A 22,489-nucleotide genomic window follows, 5' to 3' on the forward strand; every position below is an offset into this window, starting at 1 on the left:
TTAACAGTGCAGGTGGAAGAGGGCTGATTTAAAATCACTGCAGTATCAAGAGTTCCCTTCCGTGTTTGTAATATTGATACCAAGGACAAACTGGCTATTAAGGAGATGTCAGACCATGAGACAGTAATTAATACCAAGGCACTTGGTGTACATGTGCATATTCACTGTCAAAGCTTCAGGTCGGATGTCATGTAAGCTGTCCTTGCCTATGGACTGAGTTGACACACTGGTTATATTCAAGCAGGAGCCTTGGGGGAATCATTAAGCCTGATCAGTCAACATATTCTCAGTTCCAAAGCAGTTACTGACCAGTATGTTTCACCGTTAATAACCACACCGACAGCGTATCGACTTGGCATAATTACCACTCTGTGAATTAAAACAGCCAGAGGAAAGGAGGTAGTGATTAGCAGTAAAATAAATAAATAAATAAATAAATAAATAAATAAATAAATAAATAAACCAGGATGGTTATTATTTCCCCTGCAGAGTATTGTCAGACACGGTATAATTTTCAAAGTAACTCTGATAAATGACACAGAGGTTATTAGTTTTTCATATGGAAAGGTTTTGAATGTTCTGATCCAATACTGAGTATTGAGGCATCATGCCTGACATGGATCTGAAACACCTAACTGGTATCAGATCTGATTTATGTTATTTTCTCATCTAATCCACTGACATATATAATCCAATGAATACAAATTATGTTTTATGCCTACTAGGTCAGCGGCAAGAAATTTTGAATAATGAGTGTGTTGAGCTCTCTGGGAGTCATTAGTGAGATGTGATGTTTACTATGTTACCCGGTTACAAGGCTCAGGTAGGAGACAGCTTCATATCATTATTGTTACCACAAATAGTATATATAGTAATATAGTAATAGTATATATAATAATCATAGTCAGTAGTAAAAGACGTGAGCCACTTTTAATGATATTGAAGCTCAGATATTGATTTAATTGCATCTGAATGTCAGTTTTATTTCACTTTTTATATTCAGGTCCAAACCTAGTTCAATACAATACATTTGTTGTTATGAATGTCCAGTAGATGGAGCTGTGGTATACTAGGAGTGTGTGTGTGTGTGTGTGTGTGTGTGTGTGTGTGTGTGTGTGTGTGTGTGTGTGTGTGTGTGTGTGTGTGTGTGTGTGTGTGTGTGTGTGTGTGTGTGTGTGTGTTTTGTAATGGATTGGCAGAGACAATGTGAGAAGCAGAGCTAATCTATCTTTATTCTCCAGAGAATATCAAATTACATGCCTGTTTTTATCACTCCTGTGCCAGAACATGAAAAGGAATTCAGCCTGACAACATGCCAGCTTTGTGGCAGAGACTGTAATTGTACCACACTCCTCCAAACAGACCTTAATGTACTGAAGTTTACTATTTTAATCAGGAACTGATTTATATTAGAGCTTTTTTCAGAAGATTTACTAATGTACTGATGCTCTACTGCTCCTTTAAAAGGCAGAGCTATTTGGCTGCTCCTCCCTCTGAACTGTGAATGATGTCATTGTGGCTTCCCCAGACCATGGACAAATGATGTGAAGCTTCTCAGTGAGATTTTACACTCTCCCTCTCCCTCTCCCTGTGCCTCTCCCTGTGCTTCTCTCTTCCTCTCTCTTCCTCACTCCTTTGCTTTCTATCTTAAGTTGCTGGAGCTGAAGCAACTAGGCTACTCTCTCTCTATCTTTCTTGTTTCTGTCTCTCTCAGTAGAGATGTAGCCTACTTTCATACCTCAAACTTTCATACCTATTTGCTGAAGTGCTGAAGCCGTTTCAGAGCTCCATCTTCTTCAGTCCTCTGCTACTCCATGGATCTCCTCAGTCCTGCTCTCTGACCTCCTGTGTTCTTTCAGCTGTAGCTTTTCTCCTCCTGCTTCTCCAATCTGGACCATGGCCATGAAGGAGACGGTGCTGCCCATCAGCGAGGTGTGCAGCCCCTTTCCAGAGGTGATCGAGCTGAATGTTGGTGGGCAAGTGTATGTGACAAAGCGCACCACTCTGCTCAGCTTTCCTGACACCACTCTTCATGCCATGTTTGCACGGAGGGCACCTGGTGAGCTGCCCCGTGATAGCCGTGGCCGCTTCTTCATTGACCGTGATGGTTTCCTGTTCCGCTACGTCCTGGACTTTCTGCGTGACCGGCACGTAGTTCTGCCCGAGCACTTCCCGGAGCGTGAACGCCTACAGCGTGAAGCTGAGCACTTCCAGTTAAATGAACTGTTGAGGCTGCTGGGTCCACCACGTATTGCGAAGCAGGGCTCACTCAATGATGAAGGCTGCCACAGTGACATTGAGGAGAGCTCTCAGAGCAGCGAGCTGCCTGGACGCACTCCAAGCCTGGATAAGAGGTCAGGGTTCATCACCCTTGGCTACCGTGGCTCCTATACCACAGTGAGAGACAACCAAGCAGATGCCAAGTTCCGGCGTGTGGCAAGGATCATGGTGTGTGGGCGCATCGCTCTGGCCAAAGAGGTGTTCGGTGAGAGTCTGAACGAGAGCCGTGACCCAGACCGGCCACCTGAGAAGTACACGTCCCGCTTTTACCTGAAGTTCACCTATCTAGAGCAGGCTTTCGACAGACTGAGTGAGGCCGGCTTTCATATGGTGGCTTGCAATTCCACAGGGACATCTGCCTTTGTTAACCACTACAGAGACGATAAGATTTGGAGTAGCTACACTGAATACATCTTCTTTAGTAAGTAATGAACAAATCCTTTGCAGAACATTACAAGCTCTCCTCACTCTTTTATTTAGTTCTTCATCCATGCTTCATCTTTCTCATATTGATACACCTCTCTTTTTTAATTTTGATGCATTTCTGTTGAAATCCTGTAACTATTCTGCCCATTTTTTATTTATTATATATTTCCTGTTTAACACACACACAGTGTGTGATAATTAGAGCCCTTTTTGCCACAGGCATGAATAAGTGAAAGTGTATAAAAGCCCATAAATTGCATTAGTAGTGTTACCTTGCACTCTAACCAGTAACAAATATCATCCCTTTCTTTGCTGGTCTTGTGCATTAGTCTGCTCATTACATCGTTTTCCCTCAGGTATCAAATCAATCAGTAGTGTATGGTAGTGGTGTTGGTGTTGTTGGCTTCAGGGTGGATTTTAATTGTGGATGATGATTTTTGCATGAGACCTATTATATGTTAATATATCCAACTTGAACTTACTACTTAGCTACCATATCACACAGCTATTAAAAGGACAGGAGAAGCTTTATATGCTCCATGAGGTTCTTCTCCCTTCTTTTTATTCTGTGTTAGATTAGAGCTAACTCTAGCTCTCTCTCTCTCTCTCTCTCTCTCTCTCTCTCTCTCTCTCTCTCTCTCTCTCTCTCTCTCTCTCTCTTGCCCCCCTGTTTGCTCAGGTCTAACCCAAACTTGATAAAACACACACAAAAAAAACAACAACCCACTGCTAGCACTTTTGTGTGCAGTACATGGTTTGTAACCACAGCAGATTCAAGCCTGAATTCATGGCTGACTTGATGTTTGACAGAGACTGAATTGCAGTTCTGTGGTTAAATCTGTGCTGTCAAGCTCTGCAGGATTCAAAGTGTTTCAACAGAGCTATGTGTCCATATAAAGATATGTGTGTTTGGGGAATTACAAGATTGAGTGTGCGTTGGTCTGCGAGAGTGTGTACAGAGATAAGGCTCGGTGTATGAATAGGCAGCATGGAGGAAACGCACAGATAAAAGTGCAAGAGACTGACTAGAAGGAGGCATGGCTGTGGTTTTAAGAAAGTTAATAAAACTTTAGTGCTAATCCCACCACTGCACAGCACAGATAACCAGACGGTGTGTGTCTTTAGTGTTACATCATGAAGTTACTACATGAGTAAAAATCACAAGCATTTTTCTTCCTCATAAACACACTCTGCCTCTGTCTTTCTCAGTCACTCTTTTCTGAGCCTCTGAAGAGAGACCCATTGAAGGCTCTCACACCCATAACTCTTTCTTTGCCTCTGACACTCTCCATTGTGAAGGTTCAGTACACTTTATGCAGTCTCGGAGACAGTCAGAGGCGGCATGTGGAGTGGAAAAAAGAGTTTTAGAGAGTAGAGGTAGGAATGTATACAGTCAAGGAGCCAAAACTCTAATCGAAAAATGGAGGAAAGTGCAATAAAGTGGGATGGCATGGGAGATGGAAAAGGAAGAGAAGGCACAAAATGAACATTGCATGAAGAGAAGTGGATTAAAGACAGATAAAGGACTGCAGGACACCAGCATAGATAGAAAAAAGGAGGAGGAAGAGAAGAGAGAGAGAGAGAGAGAGAGAGAGAGAGAGAGAGAGAGAGAGAGAGAGAGTATTTTGAGAAGAGCGGTCACTGGAGGACTTGTCATCTGAGTTTTAAATGATGGGTGTGCCTCATGGGGAGCCCTTTCCCTGCTCCCTCACTCCCTCCTCATACATACTCGATTAGCATAATGATGGCTGTCCAGGGAGCTCTGAGGAAGGGCACTGACTTGTTTTGGCATGTCAGAGATGGATGCAGCACAGGGACAATTGGTAAATATTCAAAATTGCTGCCTAATGGGGGTCACAAATACAGTTGAATGGCCAGTTTAAAGACACATTCATATTAGGGATGGATAAGTCGATCGCTTTTCTACATTCAAACACTAAATTATAATACTTTGAGAAGACAGGTATTAGTACAGACCCATTTCATTTTGGTAAGTAGACTGAAAAACTGAACAACAAAATGTTATTTTCATTGTTATTGCCATTTTATTTAATTAGACAATAAATAAACATTACAGCTAAACATCATGATGGATGAAACATCACTGAATAGTATTGTCATATAATATTTTTTCCATATTGCCCATGCTCATACAAAATGAATTATTAAGCAAACTCTTTTAAGACTTCCATATTTATGGACATCCTTTCGTACAGGTTTTTTATATCTTAAAGCAGTGTATTGCATATTCTGCTTAATCTCCTGGCATTACTCAATACACACTTGTTTTAAGATTTGGAAATTTTTGTATGTCTGGATAATAAGCTGAATAAATCTATCAGTGCCTAATCATTCTCCTGTGGAAAATACATTGTCTAATTATAAAGCTCATTTTATCTACTAAATTGATATTTAATAATTAACGTTTATATCTGATAAATTGATTTTTAATAGTTAACAATTACCCCATATATACAATTTGTAATCAAGGCCTTACACCTTTGTACAATCTCATATACATACAGTGTAGTCTGTTTATTTATTCTTTCTTCTTTTTTTATCTAATAATTGAAATTTCTTTTAGTGTGTTATGTTTAAATGTCCTCCATGCTGTCTGAGAGGTGCAACACAAAATTTTGTTGTATTCTATACAACGACAATTACTCACCTTTACCTTACAAACCTTACTTTGAGTTACCTACATTTAATTTACTGTAAGTTCAAATGTTAATTGCGAAAGACTAACGATCAGTACATTGTAATATATATATATATATATATATATATATATATATATATATATATATATATATATATATATATATATATATATAAACATTTTTGTATCAAATGCCTTCAACTGCACCACTCTGAATCTGACTGAATAGGTACAGTGACATTAATGTTCATGCAGCTTTAACTGTGCATTAAGGTTTCAATTATTGGTAGCTTTCAGCAGGAATGAGAGATCTGCCAATCATCACAGAGAGAAGCTGATCTTCGTAGTGGAATAAAATCCATCTACTTTGTATGCAAAAGTACTCTTGATCGGCTTATTGCAGCAGTTTGCCGGAGCCTGATTTTTTACATGAGTAATGTGGTCCCGCTGTTAAACATTTCCTTGTGGCATTTTTTGAATACAATATCTGGGGCAGCTGTGCAATTGCCGTTATACTGCACATATCCGAAAGGTCATCTTTAGATGCAAAGACAGGTGCCAAGCGTCTGTTAGCTTCAGCGCTGCATATTTGTTGGTATGTTCTTGTGTGTCTGTGAGTGAGTGTAACAGGGTGGTCCTTACCCCAGTGGCATATCGTCATGTCTCATTATTATTCCACTGAATGAGTGACTGATATGCATGGGTGAGCGCTTTGTCTCTGTGGGTGAACGTAAACTCTGATTGCATCTCTCTCAGCATGGAGATGGCACAGACACATACACAGGAGGCTGACAAATAAATCCTTGTCATCTGTCAGACATGCTCATCCTCCAGGTACCTTCACACACCCTTATGATTAAGATGGCAGTTGTTCTTCTAATTTCATACTGGGTGGTGGGAGCTGGTCCTAATCAGTCGTAACTGTCTGCATAAGTAAAAGGCTCTGCCTGTTTTCATCACACTCTCTGCTGGAGTGCTTTTGTCAAGATCTCCTACCTGACAAAGCAAATTGAAATGTATGATGAATGTTGACAATGAATATTTCCATTCGCCACCAAATAAAGAAATGGCAAGAAATGGTGACTGTTTAGAACTTCAGTCTTAACCATCTGAATGACATAGCAGCCAAAATGAGAGCAGAAATTCGAACAAACAGCTCAATTTTTTTGTCACTGTGAGCTCGAGGACCAGATGAGTGTGGCGGTCAAGGCTCAGTGTATATAAAAAAAGAATCAATCATTTTTGATAAAAAGCATTAATGGACGGTGTGAAGACTTGATATAGAGACTAAAATATTTATAGACATAAGTAGTATAGCTGAATATCGACCTATTCATTAAACAGAGTCTGGACATCATTCCCTTCACAGCATATCAGTGCTTTAGTGAGTAACTTGGTAATGAGGCCAGGACTATGTGCAAAGAACAATTTTTTATCCAATTTTATATTGGTTATAGAATTCTAAAATTATACGCATTTCTTTTCCCCAAGCTGAAGTGTTGGATGTGCTGTAGTCCAGACAGTAGGCTCCATAAAAAAAAGGCTTGATTGCTTGTTTCACAAAATATGGACCCTTTCATCAGGAATGATTTTTTTTTTTTTAAATAAAAAACAAGGTCATATTCGTGACTTTGCCTATGGAACTATGAATATTTTGCTGGCAGATATTTCTAGCTACATGTGCATAATAAAAAGTTTCAGGGATATAAATTCCACAGAATAGTATATTGTTTAACAAAACAGCTGAAACACTGAACAGGAGAGTTAAGGCTGTTGCTGTGGGACAAATACGTCAAAAATAATGTTTGTCCTTTTCGGTTGTTCACTCGTACAAGAAACCAGGTAAATATTTATTTACCTAAAGCTTTATTTATTTAATTATTTATTCTCGTGAGGCATGCAGGAGTTGTAGGTTCTCACATGACAATTCAGTTATAATGAAACAGTGTTTGACCTTTTTTTATTCACGTTTCTAGATTCTGAACATGTCCATCTTTTCATGAGAGGTTATTCCATACAACATCTAATTTACGTGCATCAATATCTTACATTTTAAAGTAATAAAATACTATTATGCAATTAACAAAAAAAAACTGTAACTGTGCCATCAAGTATTTTATCTATTCATTCTTTATTTATTTATGTTTCAGATTCTTCTCCGAAGGCATTGCATAACGATAGTACAAATTTAATATATTACAGTAAAGCAGGCTTATTTATGTGTATATCCTTTCAGTAAAATTAGCACAGTGGTACCGATGACTGTGTTTAAATGATCTTCATTTATTTCATTCAGTTTTATTATAAGATAAGATAAGATAAGATATACCTTTGTTCGCCCCATTGGGAAATGTCTCAATATTATTACAGTGTCTAATAGACTTAGACAATAAAGCTTTACAAAAATGCAGATGTTGCATTAGATCTTGTAAGAAATACATACACAACCATTCAGTGCTATAAAAGTCATTAGTAGTATTTACAGTGCACATGCGTTTTTGTAGAATTTTATTCAGCCCACATGAATTAAAAAAAAATAATTAAAAATACTACAAACGTTACTGCTTAACATTTTTACACTGTCTAGAATTTTCAGCAGGTTCAAAGCACATCATTTGCCAAGTAGTTACTACAAACCACATGCACTCTGTGGTACATCTTGCACTGTGGCTGGTTTGACCACAGTCTGAAACAAGAGTTATAAATCAATGCCTGTGTGTAGTATTTGATGTAAGTCACACTTGTGTGTCCAAACAATTCAGGAGTATGTTGTGTGTCGTGCTGACAATGGTGTAACCAGAAATTAATTCAGAGGTTGGATGATGAAATATACAAAATAAAATCACTATTTCTTTTTTGGTAAGTGTAATGCAATCATGTACTAAGAGCAATGATGACAGTAATTTGTTATTTATTCACTTTAATTATTTAAGGCACATATTATTTCCATATGAATATTTTTATTTCGTCATTATAACGTGTATTACACAATAACGTCATTAAACACCTTTGTCATTTCCACTCTGAAAGGATTAAATAAAATCTTAACAATAGAGAAAATTAAACTTTATATTATAAATATTGCTCTGCTTTGGTTTTGCAGTAAACTTTCCCCAGCACTCATCTCTCATCTCTGTGCTAGTGTAGTTATCTGTCTATTAGCTTTCAAACAGAGAAAAAAACATAATTTCAATTAGCTGATTCTGTTTCTCATTACAGCAGCTGGTATTAAATAAATAATAAATAAGGAATGCATTGTCTTCATTAAAAATACATTATAATTAAATGTTATTTCCTACTTGTGCATAGACATTTACAGCTTCTGTCAGGAATGGTGTTAAAATGTGTGTGTGTGTGTGTGTGTGTGTGTGTGTGTGTGTGTGTGTGTGTGTGTGTGTGTGTGTGTGTGTGTGTGTGTGTGTGTGTGTGTGTGTGTGTGTGTATGTGTGTGTGTGTGTTTCTGTCAATTATTTAAAATTTTAATTGTACTTATAAAGACATCGTTCAATTTGGTAAATGTATAATCCCACTCTCTAATACATTTATACATTTAAAATATATATTCCAAATTTAGATATTTTGGTAAAGTAAATATTCTGTTATTCTGTATTATGTTTAATACAGGTTAAATGTGCTATACAAATAAAATTGAAATAAAATTATTCCTAATTATTTTTGTACTGAAAAATAATCTGAGATTATTTTCATTGTCCATCATTGTTCATCCTTTATAACAGATAAGAAGAAGAATAGGAGCCTTTCTACACTTTTTAATCCTACAAGTTTATCTTGACACCATTTATATTCAAACCTGGTTTGTTTTTGTGATGTTTCTTTTCCTGCTATTGATTTTCTTCCTGTTTTAAACTTGGGACTAGTTTGATTGTAAATACCACCTTGAAATACTTTATCATTTAGAGGCCCGGGCACCATCATGAAACAGCAATCATCCTTTGTTATTTAGTGTTAGAATAAAGTAGTGTTACTGAAGAAATAAGGAGGCATATTTTCAGTTATGTAATGGTTGAAGATGCACAGCTAAAAAGAAGCTGAATTATTTTGAAAGATCTGGACTAAAGTTTCTTTAGATTCCTCATCATAAGAAGAAAGGAAGACTTTGTTATTGCCACATCCATTACAGCACAGTGGAATTCTTTTCTTTACATATCCACGATTTAAAGGTTGGGATCAGAGCACAGGGGCAGTTATGATGTACCACCCCCAAGGGGTTTAAGGGCCTTGTTGTGGAAGTGCTGAGGCTTGAACCCTTTTCTTTTAATCAACAACCCAGAGCTTTAACCACTTGAAAAACTACTGTCATAAAGAGTCAAGAGTTAAAATTCACTGAATCTCATGTAGAGATCAGGGCACATAATTAAATGGTAAACCTGTGCTTACTGTATTTAGGTACATTTCTATACATTGATAACTTCCAGTTAACATTAAAATCTTTGTGCTCACTATAGACTTATGGTTCTCATTGAGAACATAGGAACCGTCGGATGGGTAAAATTGTAGAAAGTGTGTAAAATATGTCCGTGTCAAAGTAGTGAGATGTGCCAGCATGATCCCATCACACTGGAAGCTATAAATAGTATATGATCTGGCATTCAGGTTCCACTTAGTATGGCTGCTTTTAATGACAATTTAAAATTTCTGAGAATTTCTGTGTACAGGGATCCAGCAAAGATGTGCTGCTGATACATTAATCATGCATACTGACCCCATAGAGAATTTGTTCACCCAGTACTCTGGGACCTGTCAGCATCTGACATCTGATTGCTCATCCATGGAATTTACTTGATACTTGTACGCCACCATGGCACTCATCAGCATTCAAAGAGAGATGGATGTGCTTTTCTAATCGTGGAATGAAATGACACACTGCCATCATGCAGATAACAAGCCTGCAAGTTGTGTGCTGTAGGTTTTATCAGTTAAATAAAGTTTGCAATAATTTCATTCATTTAGATAAGGATTGCTGTCAGAAGGACAGGAACTGGTAATGAAAGGGATGTGCAAAACAAATATTCTTAGCCTTGGATTGTCGGTTTTCCATTTTATTTTTATTTTTTTTATTCCACATAGCAGAAAAAAGATTAAAAAGGACAGTAGGCAATGAGGTAATGCTAACAATAGTTTGTACTATCTCTATTCTAAATTAAATCTCTATTCTAGTTTTATATGCTCTACATTTATGTATTATGATTGTAAAAGAGTTAAAAAGCTTTTAATGTCATTTCAGCCATATATAGCTGATACGTAGTAAAAACATCTCTCCAGGACCACAGTGCTACATAAAGACACAGAGCTACAGGAGACAACACAGAACTAAGTCAAATGAAACTTTTGACCTAAGTGCATGTGTACAAACAGTGTAAGATTGTTAGGGTAAGGTTCAGAGTTTAAGTTTAGAGTTATGGTTTAAAGTTAGGATTAGGGATTAGGGTTAGGGTTGGGATTAGGGGTCAGGGTTAGGGTTGGGATTAGGGGTTGGGGTTGGGATTAGGGGTCAGGGTTGGGGTTAAGGTTAGTGTTGGGATTAGGGTTTAGGGTTAGGATTAGGGTTTAGTGTTAGGGTTACAATTAAGTTTAGGGGTTAGGATTAGGCTTTAGCTTTAGAGTTAGTCTTAGACAGATACATAAAAAGTATACAGAATACCAGTATACAGTCTGTGTGTTTTTTAGTGCATATATTTTGTTTTGTAAACATAGTGTGTTAATGGTTTATTAAAAGACAGTTGAACTCCTACGTGGTTCTTATTCATTATTTTCTGAACCACCATGGCAGCTTACTTTCTTAACTAATGGATATTTACCGTGTGCTGATTTTTGTACCAAGTACCAAAAGCAAATTTATTAGCCTACGACTGTGGCTTCACACGGGTAGTCAGTGAGGTGACACACATCAATGGTGTTGATACTGTAATCCTAGTTTTTACTTTATTACTATACTAGCCACTTCTGACCATGTCATTAAAACATACACGTGGCCTATAATTTCAGCTTATATAATTTCTGCTCGGCAGCAACATTGAACGTGGTGTCAACTGGTATAAAGGCTGTCGATTCAAAATAAAGCTATAATCACCACAAATGATTCTAATACAGCTACTCGAGAGAAGGACTTGGCTATCCTACAATTAACCAGTTTCATTAAAGACCTCTTATGTGTATTTAACAGTGCATTGAAGCTGCATCCTGGTAAAAGATCAGTCGTAACTCCTGCAGTGACTGATTCAGAAGCCCAGAAGGTTGCGATCAATGCCTCTTGCAGAGCGACCAGTGGCATCATTAGTGGCTCCGTCTAATGAGGTTTTTTGCATCAATACATGCATACGTGCCAAATATAAAGAGCTGACATGCTGGTTTGCAAAGTTTATGATAACCTGTTAAGTATACATTAATGAGATAATGCCCAAAAAAGGATATGCAATGTATACAGAGATCATACAGGCAGTACGCTTAGCTGTGGGATCCATAGCAACAAGATGTAGTAAATTACAGGAAGTGCTGAGAGATTCTGGCATTATTTATGAAAAGACAAGGATGATTGTGAATGGGTTCTGTGTTGAAGCCTACTACAGAGAGTTTCTCACATTTACAGATGATATCATTACCTCTCTTTTGTATGTTTTTTGACAATTCTTTTATAGTGGGTTGAATTTTGTCCATATATCCAGGTGCGAGTGCATTTAGCGGTTCACTACAGGTGAGCTGAAAAAAGACAGCATAATTGAGTACTGCGCAGGGCTTTAAAAGAGAGAATGTAAGGCCTCAATTAGTATCTGCCTTAATATAAAAGGATCAGTAGATGGAAATGATACTCAGCAGCGCAGAAAAGAGAGTCGTTAAAGGACAACATTTCCTAGTTTAGACCAGGCGTGAATGTGACCACAGATGGAGATTTCTATGGGTTTGATTACTGTGAAAGCATGAGAGAACACATTATGTTTACACAGTTTTGCTGCACACTATTTATAGGACACAATTTTGGCCCTTAGAGAGAATTATTCTGTTAAGGACATCTGCTGCTCTTAAGCACAGGTGATCAGCCTACAGCACACTATTAGCCATGACAAAAGAGTAATACTTTTCACAATGGTATAATACATAAAACAATAGATCAATTAGGCAAACATTTGTATGTGTGCATTTGTAGGATGATAAAGGTTGTTTTTTCCCCACATGTATAGCTTGTTTTTGTCTTTTCAACTGCTTTTGAAAGGTCCAAGTGTAATAAATATCCCTCCAGTCGACCTGGAGACATTTCAGCATGGATTGTCCTAGATACACTTGAGTAAAAAAAAAAAAAATATATATATATATATATATATATATTTTTTTTTTTTTAAATTGCAAGTGCTTGGTCTAAAATTAGTGCCATCATTTCAGTATTTCAGCACGTTTATAGATTTACATTTCTTCATATTCTCATATTCGTGTGTCACCTAAAGAAATTACCGCTATTCTGAAATATATCTGATTTTCTTTCTCATTTTTTTCATTTTTCAATCCTCTTTTGTGTTGTTTTGTTTTTCCTCAAGGTTTCATTAGGAACGTTCTCTGCATTATAGGTATCTCATTTCACCTACCCCTAACCCCTGTATCTAGCAATTTAGGGCTTTTATGGCTCCAGACTAGCTGTGGTGGAAATGATGAGCAGTTTAGTATTCACATGGAATAGCATTCTGTGTTTTTATTTCTTCCTGTGATCTGATCCACGGCCGACGTGAGGAGAACTCCATGCAGAGTTAACCCACGGAAGGCTGCTTGACCAGACAACATTCCTGCTCAGGGAATGCTCAGAACAGCTAGTGGATGTCTTCAACAGCATTGTGGATGACACCACACACCCCTCACACACACTCTTCACCCTCCTGCCATCTGGAAAAAGGTACCGAAGCATTCGGGCCCTCACGACCAGACTATGTAACAGTTTCTTTCTACAAGCCATCAGACTACTCAATAACTGAACAGAACTGTACCGAGCACAATACACACACATACACACACACATGCACAATCAACTGTATGGACTGCAATGACCCACACCAAATACCCACTCTCTTCCAATTTACATCCATGTCTAAAGCACCATCATATCAAACTGTTTACATGCTGTTTTGCACACTGTTTTTGCTCTTTGTACATGCTGTCTCACATCACATTCAGTCGATTGCTGTTTTGCACAATACATTACAATACTTCACATAACTGCTGCTATAATACTAATGTGTTCATTCAAGTATTTCTGCACAGGTAATATTGACTGAACACACAGTATTTACATTAGTCGGCACTGTTTTTGTGTATTGCCTTTTGTGAATTGTCTTGTATTTTTTGTTTCACTGTCTTTTGTCCTGCACTGTCGTCTGTCTTGTTTTTCTTTTGTCCTGCACTGTTTGCACCAGGTCGCACAGATGCACTTTATGTATCTAGGATTAACTTACTAAGTCCTTGGCTCTGTCTTTGTTTTATGTACAGTAGCACCATGGTCCCGGAGAAACGTCGTCTCATTTCACTGTGTTCTGCAACAGCTATATATGGATAAAAAGACAATAAAAGCTTCTTGACTTGACTTGATATAGACAAACGGTGAATGCATTCTGGCCCTCACAACTGTGCTACATATTTCAGCACTTAGTCTCTGTTCAGATTCAGAACAGTGCATTGATTTAATTTAAGCTAGACAATGATATTGTTGGATTGATTCCATGTTTGTAGCATGACAGCATTAATATGCAAGGCCTCTATCGTCCTGCTGTCAGCATACTGATCTAGGCACAGCAGGACAAATAGCTAGCAGCTTTTCTCAGTTTTTTTGGGGGGAAAGTGTTCTAAATAGCACCTCTGTCGAGGCTAATTGGACTTCTCACAGCGATTAGATGGGCGCTAATTCTGTGCCTGCCCGCTAACACATTTCTGACAGCTGTGCTGATAATCATTTTCATTAGTCATTATCATTCTCTTAGTGGATTAGAGGGTTTGTTTTTCATATTCTACATTAACAACTAGGGCTGTAGAATTCAAATCTAGTCTCAGTATAGTCTGGTATTGGTTTTGACCAAGTTTTTAAAAGGAATGTTTATGTTGTCATCTGCAGTTAAGCCAGTTACATACATCCATTGTCAAAAGCAAGTTTGCTAAATTGTTCGTGCACATATGAAACTGATGTACAGGTTTGAACTCAAAAAGGATTTGATGGTTTTCAGTCTCTGTCTTGCTTCATTTGGAGTTGATCTTGTCTTGGCCTTGACCCCTTTAAGATTCATTTGGACTTGATAATAGAGGTTTTGACTTATATATTGACATATATTTCTGCTCGAGCTTGGGTTGTACCAAATTTGCACATTTTTCTTCAGAAGTAATGGATGACTTGTCTACAGATATAAATTCAGCATAGGATTTTACAAGCCCCAAATGTATAAGAACATTTCCTAACAGGTTCTGAATGATGCATCTATTCCCTAAGATTGCCAAGTAATCCGAACGAGGAGTCCTAATAAGCAGACCTGACCCTGCTGATTCCCCCTGTCTGGGGATGCATCACACACTCCACTGTTGAGAAGACTGAACCTGACCAATCACAGAGCCTGTGAGCTTATTTATACAGAATAGCTAACATTCTCCTCCAGATGTGTTCTGTGTAATGTTACATGAGCAACAATGTAGAAAGCTCATGTTTAGCCTCCACCCCGTCAACGCATCTAGAAGGTGGGAATTGGCAAGAAGGTGTTGGGAGAATATTAAGCCAACACAGCTAAAACTGGCTTAATAAAGGTGTCAGCCATAATCCATGGAGCATGTGGCAAAAGATATTCGTCATAGAACCGGATTGATTTTAAATTGAGCCCTGTAAATGTGATTATATGAATGACATGAATGTTTCACGTGTGGAACAATAAATTGCATTTGTGCTGCTTAACACAAAACACAACCAAAATACAAAGTACACTGTACTTGATATTATTTATTTAAATCATTTTCATAATATCAAGTACAGTGTACTTTGTATTTTGGTTGGGTTTTGTGTTAAGCAGCACAAATGCAATTTATTGTTCCACACGTGAAACATTCATGTCATTCACATGTGGAACAATAAATTGCATTTGTGCTGTAAATGAATATTACAATAATTCAATATTAAATGAATAATTCAATATTCATTTAATATTGAATTATTTTAATATTCGTTTACTTCATTTTCCATGTGGCCAATAAACTCTAGAAATTGTATTGATGTTTGGTCAACAATCCAAAGAGTGTGGTATGAATACTTGTGTGTTTGTATGTTCGGCTATCTCTACATTTCTGTAGGCTCATATGGAGTAGATCTTCAGGTCCCAGATCCCTCTGTCTCTTCGCGTGACTTTGTCCCTGTGGACAGTACAGCACTAAATGTAGTGTGTGTGTGTGTGTGTGTGTGTGTGTGTGTGTGTGTGTGTGTGTGTGTGTGTGTGTGTGTGTGTGTGTGTGTGTGTGTGTGCGTGAGTGTGAGACAGCTGCTCAACAGCTACTGAGGCATGGACATTTATACTATTGGGGAAAAAAACAGTAATGCTAAGAGGAGTTATATGTTATGGTACCTCTGAGCTTTACAGTTCAAACTCACCCTGTGTTTGCTAACAAGAACTTTAGTAAAGCTAAAGGCAAAATGTATACATTGAAAGCTGGGGGTCTTTCTACATAGCATATGATGATCAAAATTTTATAGTTTGTGTATTACAGATGTACTTGCAACATAAGGTACCTCTCTGCGTACCAGAACGTGTTTAAGTGTCCTATCTGTTGGTAAGAGTAAGGAAAACTCTTACTCTTTTTTGCCACCAATACCACATACTGTATTGGTAACAAAACGTCACATACGCTTACTTTAGACACTGCAGGTGGTGGCTGGGATGTGCACTTGGGGTAACAGAAGCTTTCTCCTGAATCATTTTTTGCCATGATATGAGGGATATGGTATATGAAGGGTCACTAGTGCCTAAATGTCATGTCATGAACTTATGGTTTCATTTATTATTTTCTATGACCTGTCCATCAAGTGCACTTTTCAGCCATGTTTTTACCTTGTTCTTTTACATGTTTCTCACAGAAAATAAACCACAGTTTTAGGTGGAAATGGAATTTGTAGAGGAGAGTTTTATGCCCTAATAGTACAATAACATCAGACTGGAAGCATAATAGCTCTTTGGTTATGAGGGTTGAAGCATGAGGCTGACTTTATAACTTCCTATCAAGGATACACATTTTAGATAGACAGCTTCTTTATTTAGTGTGAATACATGCTTTGTTTGCTTGTAAACACCTATGGGTTTGATTATTACAGCATATTTAATCTATTTATAATTTTTCTATAGAAGCTTCCAGTAAAACTAATTGCACTACTTTCATAACTTTTTTTTGAGCCAAGTTGTTCTAGTATGATGGTGTTGTTTCATTTGGTAAATAGTTTTTGGTTCCTTGATAGATTTCCATTTACCTTTTCTGAGGTGAACGGAAATCTAAAGACATATGTTTATCTTTTTCATTAGAATAAGTTTCATCACAGAACAGAATGGTTTTGAACCTGCTGCTTTTAGTCCCACAATCTAATGAGTCTTCACTTATCTGTATACAGTATATAATAATTACTGTACATATGAACATTCTACTGATTACTGCACTGGAAAGGCACAGTCAGATACTGAACACAGATACGTGTATTTTTTCAACATTAGCATTATACTTTATGCATGTTAACGTGTCATCATCAGGCCCACTACAATCAACAATACAAGTGTTTGGGTGGCATATTACATATACAAATCTTTCTTGAAAATTCCTTCAGCACAGTGCCACTGCGGCAGATAGTTAAACAGCACACAGCATGGGACAGGACTTGCAGTTATCAGGCAGTGTATGATACTCTGAAAAGACATCTGAGAGAGAGAGAGAGAGAGAGAGAGAGAGAGAGAGAGAGAGAGAGAGAGAGAGAGAGAGAGAGAGAGAGAGAGAGAGAGAGAGAGAGAGAGAGAGAGCAGCACAGAGCCTGAGTGTGTGAATTTACATAGTACATAGTATAATGCTTGGCAAAGTGATAGAAATGATTTCTCATAAACATTAATTGAACACTTCAGAATTTCATTCAATGGCAATACAAAAAACACAGATAGCACCGGGTAGTATAATAAATATATTAATAACCCCACTATAACACTATTTGAAGTCTCAAATCAGGACAATGTGGCGGTTGTTGTAGTTTATGGCCAATTTATCATTGATGCGTTCAGAATCCAGGGCCTAGCCCATCTCTGGTGCCGCCTATGGCCACATTGCTCGGTTGGTTCAGGGCTCTGTTTTTTCATATAAATAAATGCAGCACAGGGGTACAAAAACCCAATGGCTTTATGTTTATGTGATGTTTATGTGATGTCTGTGTGATTTAATGTTGTGAAAATATTCACTGTATAAATCATGAACAGACCCTTGTGCCATAAGGCAGTGCACCTCTTGGATCAGTATATACTAATACACGATTTAGGTATTGTTTTTTTTTTTTTTTAATGAAATGGCTGGAATGCTTGCTGGGACGGATATAATGACAGTCTTGTAAAACCAAGACAGGGTAGAACAGGCGATTTTGTGTGTGTGTGTGTGTGTGTGGTGAGTGAGTGAGTGAGAGAGAGAGAGAAAGAGAGAGAGAGAGAGAGAGAGAGAGAGAGAGAGAAAGAGAGAGAGAGAGAATGTCTGTTTACAGGCATGCCTCCAGGTATAATTAGCCTAGGGAGAGCGGATCTCTGCTTCCCTGGTGCCTCGGTATCGGCCTTTGATCACCAATTAGCACCTGCATATGGCATTCGGTGGCTCAGTAAGGTTAAAACGTTTTCTGCCAAAAACCTCTTTGGTTTCAGTGCCATATAATGGAGTAACAATTGGAAGAGATTATACAGAATTAAAACAATATTTTTGAGCCTGTAAAAAATAACACCATCTTCCTTATAAATGTAGGTTGCCTTATTTAAATTTTTTGATTTGTAGAATCCATTGTCACTCTTTGGTTCCCCCATACAGCATTCATTTCTGTGTTGATTTGTGTAAGAGCTTACAACAATTTACTGTAAGTCTCAGAAACGTAGCTTACGAGATATGATTCATATCATATCATTCATATTCAATAATAGAGTGTTGTATGCCTGCCTGATTGATCCTATGAGGGAATTGATAATTGGATGAGAGAGAAAAACACAACCGCATGTGTTATGTGTAAAGAAATTCTTAAATCTTTATAGCTTAATGATGTTCTTGTTTGTGTGTCAGGGCCTGCCTGCAGGACCGTGTCCCAGAGAGCAGAGTGTGAGGAACCCAAGCCTGAGAAGCTGGCAGACAAGGGCAGTGAAAGTGGAGCTTCCTTGAATGAATTGTCTACCTCCAGCTCAGAGACCCACTCAGAGGCTACATCACCCCAGGATGGAAGCTCCATCTTGGTGCCTCGTGAAGCGGTAGTTGGAGGCTCCCTGGCACCCTGTGGAGCCCTGCATTCAGTATCTCGCCCCCCCAGTACCCTCACTCTCGGCAGGCCACCCAAGAAGGGTGCTTCCGTGCAGTGGATGGAGCTTCCAGATAAAAGGCGCAACAGTGAGCTCTTCCAGTCCTTGACCAGTGGCGTAGGGATACGTGAGGGTGGACTCGTGCGCAGAAAAACTCTGGAAAGACCCAATGCTCAAGAAGAGATGAAGCAGTGCATTCATGATTTCCGCCAAATCAGGATTCCTCAGGCATTCCCAGAACGGAAGCGCCAGTGGCAGTCAGAATTGCTCCAGAAATATGGACTTTAGAAAAGCACAGTCAGAATTTCTGTGACAAAAGATTTTTTTGCCTTCTTATATTTTTGTTTTCTGATTCTGGTTTTCTGATTTAAATGTATTTATTTATTAACATGTTCCTTTAAACGGTGCAATACTTCTCAAATGGAAAGCAACAAGGCTGTTAAAAACATCTGTAATCTTGGATGAAAGTGGGTAAAAACCATTTGAATTGTCCTGTAGCTCTATATTCAGACTTAAAGCAAAGAAAAAAACTAAATTAAATGAAGCAAGCATCCTCAGCAGAATAAAAAATTATTATTGATGGGAAGGACTGTTCTTTCCTCAGCAGCCTATTTAGCAGACATTGTTGCTAGTAAATCAGTCAACTGTAAACACATTAAATATTCACTTATGTTGCTTTGTCTATAGAAACTCTTTGAACACTTGCATCAGTATAGAGTTTATGTCTTGTATATGTCTTGTACATTTCCATTGTGCAAATGTGGGCATTTTATACCTCACAATGTTGTACAAATTTTTAATGAGTATCATGAAGCCAGCATGGGATGAATACATACATTTAATGACTCTAAAAGATATAAAATTCAACCGCTACATACTGCAGTGATTTTAATTCTGAACTTTTTATTGAACTGCTATGAGTGGATGTGTACTGGATGATATCTAACGCCGGAGGTCCATATGGCTCACTGTTTAATATGTGGTTTTAGTTTGTAAAGTGGTCTGTGCATACCAATGTTTGTGTATATTTTTAAAAGAATAATTTCAGACAAGAAATAGTAACACACAGCAACCATACAAAATGTTAGTTTTAATAACGCACGGCAAAAGGTCTTACATTTTAGGGTTTTTGATAGATGCCAAATCACTTAACAGTATGCTTAGAGTGCAATTTACAGTAAATACTGGATTGGGATGCTGAAATGTCTCTTTCTAGAACACAGGTTTGAGAAGCACAATGACACTGCTGTCTCTGTGAAACCTTAGTTGCAGTGATTCAGTAAACTTCCAACAAGAGCTAGTGTTAGTTTATTGTAACGTGAAATACAAGAAATGGCAATTTTCTTCTGTAATAAAATGTGTCGTGTAAATGGAAAGAGAGAAATCAGTTCGTCTGCTTTGTGTATGACTTCTTAAATATGTGGTAAGTTAAAATAAACAAGGGCTGATTAAATGTTTCTGAAAGTAATTGATGATTGTTCTAAACATGTTACACTAATCATAAAATTGATGCATTTTTAAAGACAAAAGACTCTGGCTAAAATAAAAAGTTTTAAACATGACTGATCGTGGTGATGCAGTAGACACATTAATGACCCTTTTTTTTTTGTAAATAAAAATGAAAGGACTCCATGTTTGGTGGTGGATTATGGTTCCTAAAAATATTAGACCGCAAACATTAGCATAGCATTTAGCTATATGATTTAATAATAATAATATTTGATAGAGCTAATTATTGCTTAGCACGTTTGCCTTGCATTTATGGGGCTATGGGTTTAATTCCAACCTTCACCCTGTGTGTGCAGAGTTCTCGCTGTACTTCAAGGGTTTAATCTAGGTACCCAGTCCAAAGACATGCTTTGTAGGCTGATTTGCATCTCTAAATTGTCTATTTTGAATGAACAGACATGTAAGTGTGTGTGCAATGGGCTGGCCCCACATCCAGGGTGTCCTCCTTTTTGTGCCCAGAGTCCCCTGGAATAGGCTCCAGACTCCCCACAACCCTGTGTGGAATAAGAGGTACAGAAAATGGATGGCTCGATCAACAGATTTGATGCATAATCATTCTTAAAGACCTTATCTGGAACAGTGTGGAGGAAAAGTTATTCTTACAATGTTTAGTTTTAACAGAGTTAGCTCTAAGGATCTGTTAATACTCATGAAACCTTTATCCCTGGATGAAACATGTTGATCCCATGAACAGACTGTGGTTAAATGAGGTGCATTGGAAGTTGTTTTTAAGCACTCTAATTAGTATGCTAGAGGCTGCAGTTTCTAATAGTAAGGTAGTGTATTGTGGTATACAGTGTGACAAAATGGCACCATTGTGTACAGTATATACTGCCTTTTCCTGGATAAAATGCAGGCAGGCAATATGAGATAATAACCTGGCTTAGTTCTAGCATGAAAATCTGACTAGCTGAAAATCTGTGAAAATACTGCTCACACACTAATTTCTGGTTCAAAGACAAAGAGCTTCATCCAAACAGTAGAGCCAAATTAAAATTTAGAAAATGAATTGGAGAATTCAAGAAGTTTGTGTCTGACAAATAAATCACAAAAACAAATCTGATTGAACAACAAACGTGAATTTCTAGTAAGACTCTGGCCACATACAGTAAAGTGCATGCACATACACAAAAGTCGAAGTTTTAGCACACTGAATGCTGCAGAACCCAGATGGCAGATGTTGCAGGATAAATAGCATCTCTCCCTCTATTCACACCTAATTAAGGCTATTCAAGGACTGTCATCAGCTAAGGAAGAGAGTGTCCTGGCAGAGTGCTGCCTAGAGAACATAGCAGAACACAGCAGATCCAGAGGAAGAGTGCACATGAGGGTGGTTTATTTGTGCTCTTTCTCTTGGCAAAGTAGTCAGTCAGTAGCCTGTCAGTAACATTGTTTTTATTTTGAAACAAATAACACTGCAACTTTCCAGCTCGCTTGCTGCTGTCCGCTAAGCTTTAGCTATGCAGCATCCCACCTGCCAATACACACACACACACACACACACACACACACACACACACACACACACACACACACACACACACACACACACACACACACACACACACACACACACACATACACAAATGCATCCTGAGCTCATTTTTATTTAGATCCCCAATGAGGAAACCAGAGGCTACAGTGGCAGGGAAAAACTCCTTGAGGTGACATGACGAAGAAGAATTGAGAGCATCTAGGCTCAAAAAGGAACCTCTTCTAGCTAGACACCGGACAGTGGGATTGTACAATTTTACTCTTCCACAAATCCATAAAATCTAACAGTAAATGAGCTGAAATGATATTCAGTATGAGCATAGATGTCTTAATTATTAGAGTACCATATCTTAGATTCAGTAAGTTTGCAGTATCCAGGTGAAATCCAGATAATAATGTTTAGGAAGTGTACAAGCTTTAAGTAGATGTATTAGGATCAATCACACACATTCTTCTGCTCAATGCATCTCTAGTCTTGCTCTATTAAGGACACATCCAGTAGTGTTTCTAAATAAAAAGCTGGTTCACAAAGCTGCACTGCAGAGAAGGAAACAGTAGCAGGCCATTTTGAGCCACTTAAGAATGCATT

The 22,489-nt window shown here is 37.9% G+C and overlaps 1 protein-coding gene across 1 annotated transcript; it reads left to right on the top strand.

Moving 5' to 3' along the window:
• Positions 1 to 1,507: 1,507 nt before the first annotated feature.
• Positions 1,508 to 20,489, top strand: kctd8 (potassium channel tetramerization domain containing 8). Its single transcript, XM_027135095.2, has 2 exons — positions 1,508 to 2,701; positions 18,668 to 20,489. Exons 1-2 carry the CDS (start codon positions 1,897 to 1,899, stop codon positions 19,183 to 19,185), a joined length of 1,323 nt encoding a protein of 440 aa, XP_026990896.1. The 5' UTR covers positions 1,508 to 1,896; the 3' UTR covers positions 19,186 to 20,489.
• The last annotated feature ends 2,000 nt before the right edge of the window (positions 20,490 to 22,489 follow it).

Source organism: Tachysurus fulvidraco, chromosome 17, assembly GCF_022655615.1.
Source record: "Tachysurus fulvidraco isolate hzauxx_2018 chromosome 17, HZAU_PFXX_2.0, whole genome shotgun sequence".
NCBI lineage: Eukaryota > Metazoa > Chordata > Actinopteri > Siluriformes > Bagridae > Tachysurus > Tachysurus fulvidraco.